The 20,122-nt window shown below is 35.4% G+C and overlaps 1 protein-coding gene across 3 annotated transcripts in view; it reads right to left on the bottom strand.

The window, feature by feature from the left end:
• Window positions 1–20,122, bottom strand: part of Rev1 (REV1 DNA directed polymerase) — an 83,843-nt gene that overhangs the window by 57,411 nt on the left and 6,310 nt on the right. For all 3 annotated transcript variants that reach the window (XR_002211443.2, XM_020152188.2, XM_020152183.2), the window contains exons 2-3: window positions 5,816–5,879; window positions 4,452–4,578 (exon numbers count right to left, since the gene is read on the bottom strand). Coding sequence is in view for 2 of the 3 variants with exons in the window: in XM_020152188.2 (XP_020007777.1) it covers window positions 4,452–4,578; window positions 5,816–5,869 (181 nt within the window). In the remaining variant the exon portion in view is untranslated. The remainder of the gene's footprint in view (window positions 1–4,451; window positions 4,579–5,815; window positions 5,880–20,122) is intronic.

Below are 20,122 nucleotides of genomic sequence, written 5' to 3' on the forward strand. Positions count from 1 at the left end.
CACCCAAAATGTATTTATTGAATTACCTAAAGTGGAATAAAATGGGAATGGGTTCACAGACTAAAAACTCAATACAGCAAAGATGACAATTCTTCCTAAATTTATCTACAGGTTTAATGAAACTACTATTAAAAAAAAAAAACCTAGCAAGAAATTGTATAGACATTTCTGTACACAGAATAGAATTTATTCTAAAGTTTACATGAAAAGGCACAGGGCCTAGATAGCTAAAACATTCTTGACAAAGAAGCAGCAATGAAAAGAATAGCTCTACCACATAAGAGCAATGATTTAGACAGTGTGGTACTGGTGAAGGAATAAATACATACATCAGTGGAACCAGACACTCCTGAATATGCCCAAATGATTTATGACAAAGCTATGAAAATAATTCAAGGGAATAAGTACAGTTGTTTCAACAAAGGATGCTAATTCACAGGCAAAAACATTAAACCAACATAAACAAAACAAAAAAGCAAATCAAAACAACAAAAAACCATTAAACTAAGCCAATTCTTAAAATGAATCATAAACTTAAATGTAAAACACAAAAAGTTTTGAAAAAAAAATACAGAGGAAAATCTCTGGGATAGAGGAGTAAGCAAGAGATCTTTTGATTTAAAAGTACAACCCATAAAATGAAAAATGGATAAATTACCACTCATTAAAATTAAATTTTTTTTCTTATGCAAAAGACCATGCCAAGATTAAAGATAAGCTACAGACTAGGAGAAAATGTTTGCCAATCACTTAGAGGAGTACCTAGAATATATAAAGAACTCTTAAAACTAATGGAAAAAAAAAAAAAAAACACAAAAAACAAAAACAAACCAAATAACCCACTTAGAAAATGGGCAAAAGACATGAACATTTCACCAAAAATGATACAGAAATAACAAATACATTTACTCATTATAGCCTGAATTTGAAATGCTCCCAAAAGGTTCATTGTTGAAGGCTTGGTCCCCATCTGGTGGGGCTGTTTTGGAGGTTCTGGAAACTAGGAGACAGGGCCAAACTGGAGGAACATGTCCTTGGGGGATACTTCTTCCTGCCTCTACCTTTGCCTCTTGTCTTCTATGAGATGAGCAACTTTCCTCTGCCATGCCCTTCTACCAGGATGTTTCAGCCTTGCTGAACATGAATTAAAACCTTGAAACCATGAGTCAAAATAAATCTTTCCTCCTTTGTTTCTCTCAGGCATTTGGTCAGAATAACAAAAGTCTATCATGTTAGCCAAGAGGTAAATGCGAATTAAAACCACAATGTGATACTGCAACACATCTATGAAAATATCTAAACAAACAAAAAAACTGGTCTTAACAAATGTTGGTGGGTATGTAGAACAATTGGATAATAAAGTGAAACCACAGTAAGATAATCCTTTTCACCTACTAAAATGGATAAAATTAAAAACACTAAATGATGGCAAGGATGCAAAGAATGTGGATCACTCGTACACTGCTAGTGGGAATGTAAAATAGTACAGTCACTTTCAGAAAGTTTGTCAGCTTCTTACAAAAAACTAAAGATGCAACTACATAGCATGTGTATTCATGTTCATACAAAAACTTACATACAAAGGTTATAGCAAAAAACAGGAAATAACCCAGATGTTCTTTAATGGACAAATGGTTAACTGTGGCATGTTCACAGTACGAAATATAACTTGACAATAAGGAAAAAAAAACTAATTATACAATATGCAACAATTCTGATGAATCTCCAGAGAAATGGAGACCATGCTAATAGTTGGCAGTAGTGAAGGAAAAACTGACAGCAGAAAGGAAGCAGCTATGTCTATAAAAGGGTAACATGAAGGATCCTGTTGGAAATGTTCAGTACCTTGACTATGTCAGTGTCAACTTCCCGGTTGTGATTCTATCACCTAGTGTGGAAGATGTTACCACTGGAGGAAAATGGGTAAAGGATTTATGGTATCTGTATGTATTATTTCTTTAGTTTTTATGGGAAAAGAGAAAAAAAATGAGCTGACAGAGACAGAACGATTATTCTAAGCTCAAGTTATTGAACTCACTGGGTCAGAGAGATGGGAGCTATGAAAAAGGCACAGATGGCAGAATTGGAAGTTCTAAGAGAATCAAGAAAACTTGAAATATTAGTAAAAGTCTTTGGGGAAAATGGCTTAGAATCAACTAACTTGTCTTAATGTATCTCTAACGCACTGTTTTTTTTTTTTTTTCTTCACCTTTTTCTCATGAGGCAGCCCAGACCAAGAGTCTAGATCAAGGTCTTCCTGCCTCAGCCTCTTGAGTACTGAGGTCATAGGCCAGCCTAAAATACTGTTCTTTACTTAGTAATTCATAACATGGAAGTTAAAGTATAAAGTTGTAAAGTATTCACTAAAACTGAAAACTTTTCTAAAAATGAAGTTATTTTACTCTTACTTATTTACTTCTTTGTGGTATTAGGGTTTAAACTAAGAGCCTCATACTTGCTAGGCAGACACTCTACCACTTGAACCACTCCACCAGCCCTTTTTTTTGTAATGGGCTTTCCTGAGATAGAGTCTCTCAAATTATGTGCCCAGGCTGGCTTCAAACTGTGACCCTCCTGATCTCTATCTCCCAAGTAGCTAGGATCACAGGTGTGAGCCACCAGTGTCCCACTAAAAACAAAGTTATTTTATATGATCACAATTTGTACATCATTGTAAAATCCAGCATTAATGGAACTTTGTAGAATTATTGTGTATTACTAATAAATGAGCTAAAAAAATTGTCATTATTATCTCTATTCTAAAGAACGATAACAATGAATCCAAATAGAAAATGTCTCAAGTCATACAATTTGTGACAAAAGTAGAATCAGAATTCCAGACTATCACCCAGGAAAGATTACTGAAATATTTACTTTTCTTCCTCACAAAAAGAATCTCCTTTGCTTTGTCTTATGTGAACAAGTATACTCTTGTGAAATGAGGACTTCTGTAACTAGCTAATGTAACAAACAATGCTTGTTTAATCTTTTAAGTACACGGGACAAAAATCTATGGAACTTAAATTTGCCAAGTATTTCTAAGAAAATGTCATAGGTTTCTGCATGTAAATTTTCCAAAGCTACACCAACATACACTAAGATAACATTCTAAGATTAAATTCATTGTCGATAATGCCTAACAAAACTCCTAATTATAACCAACAAGCTCTACCTTCAGTAAACAGGCAAATGTATCAATTTGTTAATATTTAACTTTAATTCAGCAAGCATTTCCTGAATGGATAGGCCCAGTCACTACAGAGTAATGGAAATGTAGCTCCTGCTCTTGTCCAGTGAACACACAACTATGGTAAGGTCTAATGAGTGCTAAAATACAGATACATAAAAGAGATATAGCACCATAGGAGCATATAAAGTCATCTAAAGCAGTGAAGACAATCAAGGGGGAAGTGATGTATGAATAGAGACATTACGATAAGCAGGTATCAGCCAGATGAGAAGCAGAGAGGAAAATGTAACAGACTGACACAAATATCTATAGCCAGTCACTGAAAAAAAATTCACAATAATCAGAGGAAGACTCAGTAAAAGAATGAGGGAAAAAACTTTTTTATAAGTAAAATCTGATAACTAACAAACAAGTACTAACTGACTTTACAGATCAGAAAAACATAAATCTAGACTGGCTATGTGGAGGCCCAGAAAGAAATTGCTTGGTGTCAGCAAAATCAAGAGAGCTTCACGAAATGGAGGCACTGGGTACTTCCAAAAGTTGGTATACAGATTGAAGTCTTAAAACAGGAAGTTCCTGGTTGAAGCTACTCTAATTTGAGGCAAATTAGATGAGCAGATTTCTTCCCCCACTCACAGATAGGACAAACTATCCAATCTCTTCCAGAGACTAGACTCAATGATAGGTGTAGCTGGCAGGGGAGAAGATGAAAAAAAGGATAGAAAGAGTAAGTGAAATTCTACTTGCTAAACTGTGAGAATTCTGGTCCTTTCCTTACCTCACTGACAACCAAAATGCTTACAGTTATGTTTATATCCTTCTCTAGGCAAGAGAACTAAAGATTCTTCTCTAGAAAATCACATACACACACCCCACCTGGCTGCAAAAGAATCTATGGATAATTAAGTTGAACATTTCCCAAGGAAAAATGACCCTATCAGATTCTGCTACAGTGCAGCTCATATGTTTCAAATCCCACCCAATGTGCAACGAGCTCCCAGTCAGCTGTTCAAGCAAAATGTCTGTTTTTCATTTTAAACTTCATTTAACTTTCTAAGCACTATACTCTGATTTTAAAAATTAAAGGTAGGGCAGATAGGAAGAGTGCAAAGGTATCCAAGCAACATTTTTATTTTTATTATTTTATAATAATAAAAATATATACATGATAAATAATTAAAAAGAGAAAACAATCCATTCTTGCTCCTAAAAAAGTACATGCTAACACAGGGTACCTAAAAAGCAAAAAGTACTCAACCTGTATATCCATTTACATAGATGGCAACTCCACTAAAAATGGTAGATGAAGTCCCATCCTTCTGCAGAGCAGCATCTGATCGAAACTGTTCCTCCAATTTCTGAACCTTGGCAGCCATATACCCACCCTAGAATTAAAGAAAAGGTAAACCAATCACAAAAGTTATACTTTCTCTACTCCCCCCAGTATAAAGAAACATATTCAAAAATAAATAAAACCACCTTACTCTAACTCCAATGGTCACAGTAAAATGATGATCTCCTAAACACTAAGTACAAGGCAAGGCAATAAAACAGGTACATATAGATGACATTTCCCTCTGTCAACTCAATTCTTAATAATTTTATTACATTTGTATAAGTTACTTTTAAAGAAGGAACAAGCGAATAATAAAATATCACAAAATGCTGTTCTTACATACAAAACTGAGCGGGTTACATCAAAGCTAAATCAGTAAGAAATTTGACAAATGCTCTAAGAGTATATTTTAACTGGCTTCCACTGTCTCCTATGTAGGAAGCTTAAAATGAAGCAACTAGACAAACCTGCAGTATAAATGGGGATAAGAAAACAATGAGTAATTCAGTGGCTCAGTTCTGGAGCTAATAAATCTATTTGATAGTACTATTAACTTTCATTAGATAACTTCAACCTCAAAATGCAAAAAAAATATCACTCATAACATCTTGACAGATTTATGAATTCAGTCTCACTTTCCTGAACTTGGAAATAATTAGGTTTGAGTGTTTTGAATTATAAGGTCTTTAAAAGCTGTAGGTGGCAAGCAGTAGTACATACTTTCCCCCAAAATGCAAATGAGTTCATTGTTTTTGCAGATCAGAAAATATAGAATGTAAAAAGAAAATTAAAATCAGTTCATTCAATATTTTGAGATGTTCTTTTCAAACCTATTTCTGTTTCAGAATACAGAGGTTTACAAAAATAAGATCATATGTAATATTTTTTGTAACCCATTCTTTTAGTCGAGGCTATCTTCCAGTTAAGAAATACAAAGCTAAATAATGACTGCATAGTGCTCTACTATGTACAGATGATTTATTTGACCAATCTGATTATTAGAAATTTGTCTTTTCTCCTGTTTTTCAGTATTAGTAGTAATGCTGAGATAAAGCCATCATACACTAAATTTTGTGTGCAGGTATATTTACTTCCTCAGGATAAAATTCCTGATAGTATTAAGAGTTAAAGTTTATAAACACTCTAAAGTTTTTAATACATTTTGAAAACAAAGAGTTGGTGTATAAAGTAGTTTACGACTTAACATCTTAAGTCACATTTTAAGCTAAAAGAAGGATGAAAAATGCCTAGACATTTCAATATATTTTTAATTCTTTAAAACACACCCATTTTTCCCAGCCATCATTTTCAGCTCGCTTCCTCCATCCACCTCGCCTCATGGTGGAGCTTCTGTATTGGGGGGAAAAAAAATATGTCAATTTTACAATGTATTGATATTTTACTCCTAACTGGTATTTTATTTCAGTATCTACAAAAAGAAGTTAAGATAAATTCAAATGTCCAATTAATTAACAAAAAAGCCCGAAGTATAATACCAAGAAAATGTTTTCCAAAATGTATCATTCTCAAACTACTTTACAAGTGAAACTTGTCTCTAAAACACCTTCCCCTCAGGTTAAGACTCATGACTAGCTACTTTATATTTAAATAGGAAAATGTTTATTCATTCCTGACCAACAATCCTAATACCCACTTAAGAAATGTCATCAAATCTAACATGGCCATACTAACTTGTTACTATTAATTAGTGAAACAGTACCTAATAAGACATTTCCCTTCATAAACTGTCCTGTAACATGTCTCCTATACTTTATTATTACACACTGGATACTCAAGAATGCACACATAGGGTAATTCATCTATTCTGCAAAAATATCCCTAAAGCAAACCAATTAAAACAATACGTTCTATGGGACATGATACAGAAGAACTATGGCAGATAACAAACTAGTAAATCTGTCATTCTCCTTAAGACAACACTTAACCAACAATACTATAAAACCACCAAGACAACCAAATAATGGCTCACCTCCAGGGTCAGTGGGCTTAGTGGCTTACAAAACATAAGATCATTCATAAGTCAAAATAGGAACTAAATGAAATTCCTTACAAAGTCAAATTCTTCTAAACAAAAACAGTTTGGACGCGATGCATTATCCTTCACAAAATTAAAATAACCCCTAGGTTTTTTCTTTCAGTAACTATATAGTTTTATATTAAGTGGTTACTATATGAAGGCTTATACATTTATTAGTGTTAAATTAGCTTAGATGTGACTTAGGAGACTTTACTACTTAACACCTTAAATCATGACACTTTATCCACTCATATTAGCAGATATTCTTTAAATACTTTTGTTCTTGGTATACTGTGAGATTTGGTTTCTCTTTGCTGTTATTGATATTAATAGTGAATTTGTACTGTCCACACTTAAAAGATAACACCGAAATAATTCTCAAGGAGAAGTTCAAGTAAACAGACAAGATAGGAGCATGTGCAAAGTGCTCTGAGAACAGGAGGTAAACAGGAGGTCAATTCTTCTGAGAACAGAAGAATTTTAAGTTTGATGTAAGCAGAGAAATAGATGGCCAATGTACTCATTGTCAAGTCACAGAACTACCATAGTTTTCTCTTAAATATCTTTTTTTCTTTTCAAGTGGCTAACTTTGTCCAGCCCTAAAAGGATAAGCCCTTACCTTAAAGGGCTGACTTTACATAACTCTGAACCTATGTTTTGAGAGTTGTGGCCATTATATGGTAAGGATGCATACTCGAAATAATTAAATGTAACTAGTTATTTGCTAAATGAAAGGAAATCAAATAACAATTTTATATTTTTAAAGTTTAATTCATTTGTTCGATCATTTAAGAGCCCGTTTATTAAGATCTATTAGGTTTCTACTGCATAAGGACAATCAGAAAATTCTTACTGATGGTATAATGAGGGTAAACAAGTATGAAACAAAAGTTGAATATAGAACAATATATTGTTTTTTCAAACTTTCTATACAAGAATGAATACAGAATTCTTAAACCTGTTGAAATCAACATAAGAAGAGGACTAAGGTAGAAAGGAGAAAAATGGAGGGGATGAACCAATTTGGGATACAATACATATATACATGGAAATGCCATAATGAAACTCTCTGTAAAAGTATCTTAAACAAAAATGTCTTTTTCAAAAACTGAAAACAGGTCCTCTCTGGGGGTTGGTACCAGTGGGAGGGGAGAAGAGTATAAGGAAAGGGTATAGGAGGGTGAATGAAGTGGAAATATTATATACTATGTATGAAAATGGAAAAGTGAGGCCTGTTGAAAGTAGTCCAAGAATGGGGGAGGGAGTAAAGGAGAATCATGGAGGGGGTAAATTTAACTAAGATATTGTAAGCACTTTTGTAAATGTCACAATATACCCCCAGTACAACAAACTATGGTAATAAAAAATAAAAATGACCCTAAAATATTGTCTGAAGGCACAGAAGACCTAACAAATAGTGAAAATGAAGATTACTGGAATCAGAAGACACAAACCTACAGAGGAGATCTGCTATCACAACTCTCCTCCCAAAAATGAGACTGCTTTTCCCTCTGAGGGCACTTGTGAATTCTAGAGGAGTGGGCAATGTTTTTGGCAAACACAGAGCTAGGAAGAAGAAAATTGGACTCCAAGAGTCTTGAGATTAGTAATCTAGAAATAATAAACTGGAAGTAAATATATCAAACTTTGCAAAAACCAAATCCTATTTCAATTTCTGAAAGTAGATGAAAGGGATCCTGGACTGCTAAGGCACCTGGCAGAATGTAAATCCACATGGATGATAATGACAACATTCTAAATGTCACAGTTTCTACAATCTATTTTGTAAGTATAATGTCAGGCACTCAAGCAAAGTGAGAACCAACAAAACAACAACATCACAGACCTACAGAAACTGCAGATACTGAACTTAACACCAATTTAAAATAAACCATAATTATGTTCAGGGAGATAAAAGAATTCTGAGTTTCCAACATAAACAAATGAGCACAAAGCAAGGAAATATTAGACCTACAAAGGGAAAGATTTTTTGGGGGGAGAGGACTTCAAGAACAAAGATACCACCATACACCTTCATAATGCTGAGAAATAGCAACAGCAGGCCAATCTGACATGCAATAAAGCACCTGACAGCCTCAACGGTAAGGCCAAATAAAAGATGCAGTGACATCATACATACACTTATTATCACTTCTTCTGATACACAGTATTAATACTTCACTGAGACCCACATGTATCTCCTTTTAGATACTAGTCATGATAGGTAGTCAATAATTTGTTTTTTAAGGTACTGGGGTTTTAACTCAGGGCCTACACCTTGAGCCAATCCACCAGTCCTTTTTCATGATGGGTTTTTTTCGAGACTGGGGCTCCAGAACTATTTGCCCAGACTGGTGTCAAACCGCAATCCTCCTAATCTCTGCCTCCTGAGGATTACAGGTGTGAGCCACCAGCGCCTGGCCAGAAATTTACTTGTTAAGTAGAGAGTAAACTTACATGTAAGCTGTAAAGCATGATAACAACAGAAATATATCCCAAATATACAGTGACCCAACACACATCAATATTTGAAAAGGTACCATGAATATTTAATCTTATCTACCATTTACTTATAAAACTTTTCCAAAAATTCACAAATTATGTGTTGTTTAATAGCACACCATAGAAAACCTTCTCCCCCAAAGTGGTACACAGACAAAATTGGCAAGTGACACACTTTGATGCTAACAAGAACCATAAAACAGATGGAATTAACTACAGGTCATTTAGAGGATTGTTGATACAGTGTGAAATCAGGAAACAGCTAACATCAAAACCTATTCATAGAAACTGTGATGTGACATGATGTAAAGGCAAAAGTTCCTCCTAACTAGTAAGAATCATCAAAAAAGAAAGTGATTCTGCCAATGCCTCTGTAGGAAAAAAGTTCTCCATTCTAAGTGACTGATTTAATTCTTCAAATAGAACTTTCCCTAAAGGGAGGAAGGCAAAGAATCAGGATATCACTATTTAACAGAAATATCCCTCAGAAATAATGCACACTCAGTTTTAATCCTCTTTATTCCAGGTAACCTTTGAATTACCATGTGTCCTCTTTACTAAACCTACTCATTGAGAAGAAATGGTCTGTACTGCCAAGTCATGAAATTGCCAAATAAAACGTGTAAATAAAAATCACCTTATTTTCAGAACCTCTTACAGACTGGGTTTCTAAGCTAATCCCACAGTGCTTCATGACCTTAGGAAAGAGACAAAGATTCTTAAAACTGTAATGCACAACCTAAAATAATTTACCAACTCTCCTTATCCAGCAACATTAATACAGCAGCTAACTATGGTTCTCAAAAAATAGTTTAAAAACGGACAAAGGAAGAATGAAGTACCTTTATCCCTAACATTTAGGGTATTTCCTCAAAAAACAGTTACTACTACAGTAATCTACCCTGCCAGTTCAGAGTGAAAAATCAAATGAGATCACATATATAGAAACCCTCTGAAAAGTATAAAATACATGTTCTTGTTATTTTAAATAAATATCCATGGTCTACAATATAATGGGAAGCACATTTAGTAACACAAGATCTGAGCTCAAACACCAGTTCAACAACTGCCTAGCTATGATGATAAGGTAAGTCCAACAGCACTGAGCCTGACATCTCTGCCTATAAAACAAGAAAAGTATTGACTGATTAGTGCTCAGCAGAATCCCCTATGAGGCCAATGGGGATGTGACAGGAAGAAAGTTGGAGTAAAAATATCAATCAATACACTCTCTAAACCCATCTAACTTTAGCAGCCCTCCTTTTTAAAATTTTGGATTTGGAATCTGAGTAAGATTCTTTTCAAGGAAAAAAATTCAACCACTTGAATAGCCCTGGTTAACTGAAATTGCTGAACCAAAAAGTAAGTCTAATGACCTCTTAGCTCTCCTCTGCTGCTTCTGTATGTGACTCCACAAAAGAGACTAAATGCTCCAGCCACTGAAAGGTTCACAAGCTAAATCTCACCTTGAAACTAAAACCATAAACTAAAAGTCAAGTAAAACTTTAAAAACCAAACAAATTAGTGACTGGCAGTATAGCCATGCCTAGCCCTCAGTGTCAACCTATAATGGTGAGCCAAGGAGTTTGAAATGCTTACAATGCTAAGACTTTCTGACATTCTCTATTCTCTTTAAGAGAGATGTTCACAAAACTCCAGGAGAGGCTCATCAAGGGCAGGCTTATTTGAAACGTAACAAGATTACTATGCTCTTCTAATTTACGTCCATCTTTTGCTAGAGCACATTGCTAGCAGTCCCACTCTGGACTCCAATGTGCCTTTTAAGAGGATGGTCAAATCCTACAAAAGCTTCATTTTGCCTGTATTACTAGTTATTGGTGAATTTTATTATCTATCCAGGGAACGATATTCATTGCCAGGAGAAATCATTTTTACGCAAAACTAGTATTTCATATAGTTTTTAAAAAAGAACTACTAACACTGTAAGTTCTAAACAAGCCAGCAAAACTCTCCCTGTATGTATAGTAGACCTTTGGTATCTGTGGGTCTATAGTTAGACCTTTAAGGAAAAACTGCAAATTGTCAGTATGTCTAGAACTCAGTACTAAACTGTAGATGCTTGATTCACTTTTTCATAACACCGTCCAACTTCAGCTAAAAACATGCCACCTTTCAATAAATCTAAAATTTTCACTGTATCACTTAAGCGCATTACTTACTCTTTTAGGCTTGGGAGGATTACTGTTAACCTTTACCTTGTTTTTTGAGCACCATTTTCTTTTTGGGAGGCATATTTTCATAAACTTAAGGGGCAAGGAAACATTCTGCAGATGACACTTTAAATACAACTGATAACACATCAACTGAGCTGTATAATGCCCAGATGGGAATTTAAACTTTATATTTTTGAAAATTTTTTATTTTTTTGTAGTAGTGGGGTTTCATATGAACTCAGGGCCTTGGACTTGCTAGGCAGAAACTCTACCACTTGAGCCATGCTCCTAATTTTCAGGTAATAACTTTTTTTTTTTTTTTTTGGCCAGGGCTGTCCCCAGATCATGATCCTCCTAAGAGCTCCCACTAGCTGGGATCACAGATGTGCACCACCATGCCCGGCTTACTGAATGAGATGGTGGACTCTTATTAATTTTTTGCCCAGAATGGCCCTGAACTATACACAATCCTTTCAAGTAGCTGGGATTACAGGTATGAGCCACCCCACTCAGCTTGAGATTTCTTCTGAAATTTTACTTATTTTTTATTGTGCTTGGTCAAACCACATGTGATAAACTCAAAAATAAGATGGGCTGACTGTACAGAAAATGCCCAAATACATATTCACTAGTATTAATGTCAGTTACGTATTTGTAACTCTATAGTCTGTTGACTATTAGGAAATGAAACTGAAAGCCAGGTGTGTGGTGGCACACATCTGCAATCCCTGCACTTTGGATGCAAAAGCAGGAACACCTCAAGTTGTAGGCCAGCCCGGACTACATAGCCAGACACTGTAAACCAACAAAGAAAGAAATGAAACTCCCTTTGGATTTTAATCAGCCTCATTACTATACTAATATACAATATACTAATATGTAAATGTAGGGGTTTTTACTTAATTATGTAAAGAAATATTAACACGCTAATAAATATGCAATGAAACAATGAATAAATGTGCACATTTCAGTACTATAACATAACTCATGAATGTGACACAATGCAAAGAAAGCATCTGAGGCCACCCCATCTCCAGGCAAGGTTGAAAAAAATGTTTGTCTTTGGTTTCCTCCCAACTTTTCTGTCTTTAAAGTTTCTTTACCTTAGTAGTTAGCTGTCAGTTCTCTGCTGAAGTATTTTATTGGCAATTAAGGAACTGGTTAACAACTAGCTTAAGGTATAATCCACCCCAGGGACATCTCTATCTAAAAGGACTTCTCAATGATCATCCAACAGGAAACTGACAATCTTTTCAATGAATGGTGTTAGGGAAAAAGAATATCACATGCAAAAGAAGTTGGATCCTTATCCTACATATAAAAATGAACTAAAAATGGATCAAAAGTCTAAGCATTATAGCTAAAACTAGTTGTTAGCAGAGGCAAAAGAATCATGAGTTCGAGGGCAGCCTGGCTATACAGTAAGTTCAAAGACAAAGACAGCTTTGGCTACATAGTAAGACCCTATATCAAAAACCCAAATGAAAAAAAAAAAAAAAAAAAGAGCTGAAACTGTAAAATTCTTAGATGCAAACATAGGTAAATATCATGACACTGGATTTGGCAATGATTTCTTATATATGACACTGAAAGGATAAACAACAAAAAGGTAGATAAGTTGGACTACTTAAAAGATTTAAAACTACATTAAAGGGCCCAACAGTGAAAAGGCAACCTACAGAATGGGAAAAAATATCTGCAAATCATATATTCAATAACAGGTTAATATGCAGAAAAAATATTTTAAAAAACTCTTATGACTTAAATTAATCCAATTAAAAATAGGCAAAGGATTTGAATATTTCTCTAAAGATTTAGGAATGGCCAATAAGGATAAGAAAAAATGCTCAACACTACCAATTGTGCAAACTGAAATGACAAAGAGACACCACCAAGCACCCCCAAAGGATGGCTACTTCCTGCAGTGCAGGGAATCAAACCCAGGGCCTTGTGCATGCTACAAAAGCATTCTATCACAGAGCTACATTACCTGTCATTGTTTCTTTTTTTTCCTCTTTTTATTATTTTATCATTTTTACATTTACTCACCCAAACAATGGATAAACACATACAATAAAATATTTAGCTTTAAAAAGGAAGGTAATTCCAACAAGTACAACAATATGAATGAACCATGAAATACTAAGTGAAATAAACCACTCATAAAAGGACTCAGTAGATACTTCAAGAGGCTAAATTCAGAGGCAGAAAGTAGAGTAGCAGGGAGGGGTATAGTTATTGTTTAGCAGTAGAGTGTCAGGCAAGATGAAAGGGTTCTGGAGATAATGATGGTGGTTATTCCACAATGTGAATTTACAGTTAAAAATGGCCCAAACGTTGAGTTTTTATATGTAATTTATCACAATTTAATTTGTTTAAATTTTAAGTTATTTTTAAAGGCTTTTTTCTGTGGAACTAGAGTTAGAACTCAGAGCACTTACTAGGCAGGTGCTCTACCATTTTATTCACACTCCAGACATTTTTTTAAAAATTATTTTCCAGTAAGATCTTGCCTTTTTGCCCAAGCCAGCTATATTATGCCTCCCACAGAACTGGGATGGCAGGCACACACCATAACACCTGGCTTATTGGTTGAAATGGGGTCTCCCTAATTTTTTGCCAGGGCTGTCCTTGAACCTCAATCCTTCCTATCTCTGCCTCCCAAGTACCTGTGATTACAGAAATGAGTCACAGTATCTGGCTAAAATTTTTTTAAAGTTCAATAAATAAGGCTGAACTATTAGTTTGTGGTTCAAAATCATACTGATTAAAAAAACAAAAACAAAAAACTAATGTTCCTAAATCTTCAATGGAGAAAATAACAATGGTATCAACATAACTACTGAAAAAGTGAGTAAGAACACTCCTACTGAACTGGCCTAATACAATTCAGTAAAATAAATGCTTATTCACCAGGGAATGTAGCAACTATCTGGGTTAAAGTAGCAGCCACAGTTGTAACAGAAGAACTAAGAAGAACAGGTCTTACAAATAAGCCCCATCTACACTATTTCCAACTAATCCATATTCAGGAGTAAAGACCGAGAGACAACCAACTTTGTTTCTAACTAGCTCACAATTCATCAGGTATTATTCATATGTGGGCATAGCTGGAAATGACAAATTCTAAAGTCTTTTGCAGTTTTTATTTAAATGTTATGACCTTACATCTATTCATTTAAAACAAATCATAGAGATTTACTACCTGACCAATATACCTGAAAGACAAAGCATACAAATATGAAACTTTTTCTATGCTTTCCAAAAAAACATGAGAAGTGCCTATCCACAATATTTGGCTATACAGTAAAGAATTAAACTTACACAAAGAGAGGTCTGGTTTTGCTACTGATTCTTGGGAGGTGATACTTGGAATGTCCTACTAAATGACCTTGTTTACTAGGGGACTTAAAGCAACTCCAAATAGTCTTAACAATGTGATTTATGGTGGGAACTGTGGCCCGTGTATCATCAATTTCCTGAAAAGCTAGAGATTAAATGTCTGTCAACCATGCTAGCAGTAAATCATATTTAACAGTTCAAGCCCCCCATGCACACCCTGGACATCAAGGCTGTCATCACAGTGCCAGAAGTTAGCACTGGTTATGACTATACGTGGGAGAGAATAACCAGAATTTCCATGATGGATCTGTTCTGTGTGCACCATGTACCTCTTCCCTTGGCTGATTTTAATCTGTACTTTTTCACATAATAAATTCAATCATAAGCACAAGAGCTTTCAGAGTTCTGTGAACTCACCCAGATTTACTGAATCAGAGAGTGGTCCTGAGGCTCCCCAAACTTGCAGTGTCAGAAGTGAGGATGGTTATGAGAACCCAAACTGTGCAGGCAGAATGGCAATGTCCTCAAATATTTTTTCTTCTTTCTTTACAAAGAACACTTTACCCACTCCTGTTAATGGGAGACATGACTGACAATTAGAAACTACATTTCCCAGAATTAGGAGTGGCCATGTGACTACACCCTGGTCAATAGGATATAAACAAAATAAACACAAAATTTGTATCATGTCCTTCTCCCACACCCAGGGGATAGAATATCCTATATTTTTAAAGGAAGGAAGTTGTTTACCTCATTTTCAGGAATGCAACTGTGAGAAAATCCAGCTTCAATTAAAGTAATGAGGACAATACCCTAGGGAATGGCTAAGCACACAAGGAACCTGAGGTCCTGAATGATCTGAAAAGCATAGATGCTCATCTACTGTGAAATGCCTGCCTATTTTTTAGAGTATTATGGGCAAGGAAAAAAACTTTGATACTGTTTGCATTGTATCCAAAGTCTCTGGTTACAGCAGCTTAGCTTGTACCCTAAGAAATTTAAGAACATGCTGAGCACAATGGCTCACACTTGTAATCCCAGTTACTTGGTAGGTGGAGTAGGAGGTTCTGGGCCAATACAGGCAGAAAGTTAGCAAAACCTCATCTCAACAAACAAGCTAGGCATGGTGATAAAGGCATAGGTAGGAGGATGGAGGGCCAAAGCTGACCCAGGCAAAAAGCACAAGACCCTATCCGAAAAGTAACGAATGCAAAAAGGGCTGGAGGTGTGGCTCAAGTGGTAGAGCACTGACCTGGCAAGCACAAGGCCCTGAGTTCATTAATAAGTAAATAAAAATAGATGTAAGAATATTTAAGTATTGAAATATGATTCTGATTCCACATTTAAACAAACTAAACATAGATAAGACAAATGATAAAATGCATAATAAAAATATCTGGATATAGTAATATTGAAAATGCCTAACAAATACTTATAATGTCCCCATTTGAGGTACATCTTATTGAAAGGAAAATTTCTATCCCAAACAATCCAATTTAACAAAGAGTTTTGTCTCTCATCATTTGGTTATTCGTAACTATAAAAATTACAAAAAGATGCCTGATTTAACAAGATCAATCATATAAATACAAGCAAGAGAGTAATTTTCTTCCCTGGAATTACAGATTCCTGTAGAAAATAAAGGAAAGTAGCAGAGATAATAAAGTACTAAGAACTGCCTTCCAGAGTACAACAGAACCAACTTCCAAACATCCTGTCAATTTTCCTGGTTTGTTATGTCCCAAACTACATGGCCTAACTACTTCTATTAAGCATCTAAACTAGGATGTCCATATGAACCTCTACGACACCAAGAAGGGATCAAGTGACAAAGTAAAACAAAGAAATGGGCTGGGTGCAGTGGCTCACTCCTATAATCTCATCTACTTAGGAGGCAAAGACTGAGAAGACTGCCGTTCAAGGCCAGCCCAGGCACAAAGTTACTAAGACCTCCATGTCAACAATAAGAGCTCGGCATTGTGGTGTTCATCCTGCTATCCCAGCTATGGAAAAAGCATGAGTAGAGGGATCGTGGTCCAGGTCAGCAAAAACATGAGACCCTATCTCAAAAATAACCAAAGGAAAAAAGGATAGGAGTGTGGCTCAAGCCATAGAGCACCTACCTAACAAGCTTGAGGCCCTGAGTTCAAAACCCCAGTACTGCTAAAGAGAAAAAAAGAATGTTCTTGAGATGATATAAGAGGGGACTTTCTTTAGAACAGTGGTTCTTATGCTTGAACATGTACCAGAATCATTTGGGAGAGATTGTTAATGCAGACTGCTGGGACCCCAACTTCAAAGATTAGGATTCAGAAACTTTTGGTATTTGGGTGAGGCTATGTATTGGCATTCTTAAAAGTTTCCAGGTAGTTTTATACTGCTGGTCTTAGGCTGATTTTGACTATCTGTAAAGTGTGTCTAGAGTGGTAAATGAGGACAGAGACAAGGGCAGTTCAGAGTAAAGAGACAATGCTGCTATAATGTGCTCCAAGTTGAAATATGTTCACAACAGGAGTAAATGCACTTCACCTGTTGAAGGTTTTAGATTACAGGTGACAAAATTTCATCTGTATGGTCTCTCACTTTTCCTCCCTTCAAATTCCATTTGTGTTCTAATGGTCTGCTCAATACTCACTGAGCATTTACTGTTATTTACAGTTTTCAATATAAGTAAAATAAGTATAAATCATGATCCAAGGTTATCAGAGAAAGGATTTGCATAAAACTACAATTCTGGATCCTACATTAGAGGCACTGACAGAATGCAATAAATGCACAGAAGCAGCAACGATAAATCTCAGATTAGAAAAGAGACCCAAGAAAGCGTCACTTAAGAGGTAGATCTGAGCTGAGAATGATAACGAGTATGATTTTAAGAGACAGAGGTGACTGGTAAATAGGGAGGTACAGTGATGTCAAAGACAGGAAAATTCATAATCAAAACCAAAAAAAAATGCAAAAAATGAGTAAGGCCAATTCTAAAATTGACTGATATGTAGACATGGCCAGATGAAGTCATAGGAAAACTAAGGGAGGTGAGGAAATATAACATGTTTTAAATATCATACCAAGAGGTTTGAACCTTTTTAAATTTTAGGAAATGAAGTGCAAATTTGTATACTTAAAACTATAGGAAATGGGGTAGGTACACAGACAGGGATAGCTGCTAGCTCAAGCCAAAACTACCGTAAGATCAACAAATGTGTCTTAGCAGAAGTAATCATTTTGTGCATCCCACCTTCACAATTCACTAGATCTCTAAATTCACAAGGTAAACTTGCATAAATGATACATAACTAAAAACAACTGCAATTCAAAAATACAGTCAGATACACTCTTTTCTAGATCTATCCATTCCATTTTTCACAAATCTCTTTTCTCACAAATGCTTATATTCAGTGCAATTGAACGTAAACACAAAAGGAGAATGTTTAAGTTGCCATAGTGTCTAGTCTTCCCTTGCCTTCATGCCAAGAACTCCCTATCACATATTTTAAAACAAAATAAGCTATAAGATGCTACATTCTTCAAGACAAGTCTGTATTCACTGCAAATTTATTTAGTACACTGTAACTAAGAGATCCTAGAGAATTTAATATAATCATTAAGTGACAGAAATAAAATTTCCTATTGGGCATAATGCAGAATATTAGCCTCTAACATCATAAACTTAAACACTGTAACTTCTTCTCAAGTGCTAAAATTCAACACAGCAACTGTTTCTAAAACATTTTACAATTCTTAACAAATAATCAACACCTTCATCCTACCCACAAAAATCTCTCATTGTCTTCGTTTCCTTTTCTCTTAACAATAGTAACTAATTGCCTAGTCCTAAAAATACTATTTACAAAGACATTCCAAGTATCAAACTTTTCACAAGCAAAACTGTCAAACTTTTAAATTTCCCCAAATCATGTAGTGTGTAACTTAACCTGCAACAAAATTTATGTAAATAAAGTATTTGACTCAAATGACTTATCAATCCAGTTGGGTTTTGTTTTTTTTTTTTTTTTTTTTTTGCTGCTTCTTCAGTTTTTTTTCTTTTGTTGTTGTTTTTGTCAATTATCATCATCATTTTAGGTCTAGCTTCCACAAACCAAGAAACATGCAGTATTTGGTTTTCTGAGCTTGGCTGATCTCACTCAACATGATCTCCAGTTTCATCAATTTTTCCTCAATGACCTATTTTCATTTCTTATGGCTAATAGCCCAAGGTGTGTGTGTGTGTGTGTGTGTGTGTGTGTGTTTTCTTCATCCATTCATAGGTTGCAGAGTTCAGCTATTGCAGAGCATGTATTGCAGAGCATGTATGTTGATTTACACTCCTTCAGGTACATGCACAAGAGTGGTATGACAGGGTCATAAGGTAGGTCAATTTTTAGTTTTTTTTGAGGAACCTTCATACTGATTTCCAGTGTCAACTCATGGAGTTTCGATGGTACTGGGGCTTGAATTCAGAACCTTGTGCTTGCCCAGAAGCATGCTACCATTTGAGCCACCACCCCTCATCTTCAACCCAGATTTTAAATTCTATTCTATCAATAAAAGAAAAACTGCAATTCTCAACAGAAGGCAATCCCTTTATATAAACAAATGTAACCTGTTCTAATTTTTAATATAATAGAGACCACTGGACTAATACCATTACTGCTAGTTTTAATTCAATTGGGCAAGTGTGTGTTCTCATTCTTTCAACTAATGCATAATAAAGAATTTGGCTAGACTTTGTCCCTGGTTCATGGAAGGACGATTTCAACTCCTGGAATTTCCTAAGTGATAAAAGTGGCTTTGCTGTTTGTTAATACATGGTGGGTCCCTCAGACTGTAGCTGACTTCTAAGTTTATACTAACAGTATGACTCCCTGAGAATCCTTAAGTTTCAGGATGTGGCTAGCCATGATGAAAAGGCCAATTACATAATCAGAGGGTTGGCAAGACGTCATCTCAACCAATAAGCAAGGTACTGTAGTGCATTTCTATAATCGCAGCTGTGTGGGAGGCACAGATAAAAGGATTGAGGTTCAAGGCCAGACCTGAAAAAATGCAAGACCAAGATTCTATCTGAAAAAGAAATTTAAAAGGGGCTGGGGACATGGCTCAAGTAGTAGAACACCTGCCTAGCAAGTGTGAGGCCCTGAATTCAAACCTGAGTACCACCAAAAGTAAATAAATTAAACTACAATTACAAGAATACCACTTCCTGAACCTGTGAGTCATTCTAGCAAATTGTCAAACCTTAGGGGTTTGTGGTCAACTGGCTAGAACTCATAGAACAGGCCAGAAGTGTGGGTAACCTGAAGCCCTGGAACTTTGTGACTGGTATCTAAAATAATGGGAGTCCTGTGGACTGTGCCCTAACTCTGGATATTTGGCGCCCGAATTACACAGCAGCTATAAATGCCCTGACTTCTCTTCCCATCACTCCTATGAGAATAAAAGGACAAAAGGTTGAGTGAAAGTACTCTTTAATGTTTAAAAAAAAAAAAACTACAAAAAGTAAAGTGTTTTTTAAAATTATGCTCTTTAAAGTATTT

Source organism: Castor canadensis, chromosome 12, assembly GCF_047511655.1.
Source record: "Castor canadensis chromosome 12, mCasCan1.hap1v2, whole genome shotgun sequence".
In the NCBI taxonomy this organism is placed as follows: Eukaryota; Metazoa; Chordata; class Mammalia; order Rodentia; family Castoridae; genus Castor; species Castor canadensis.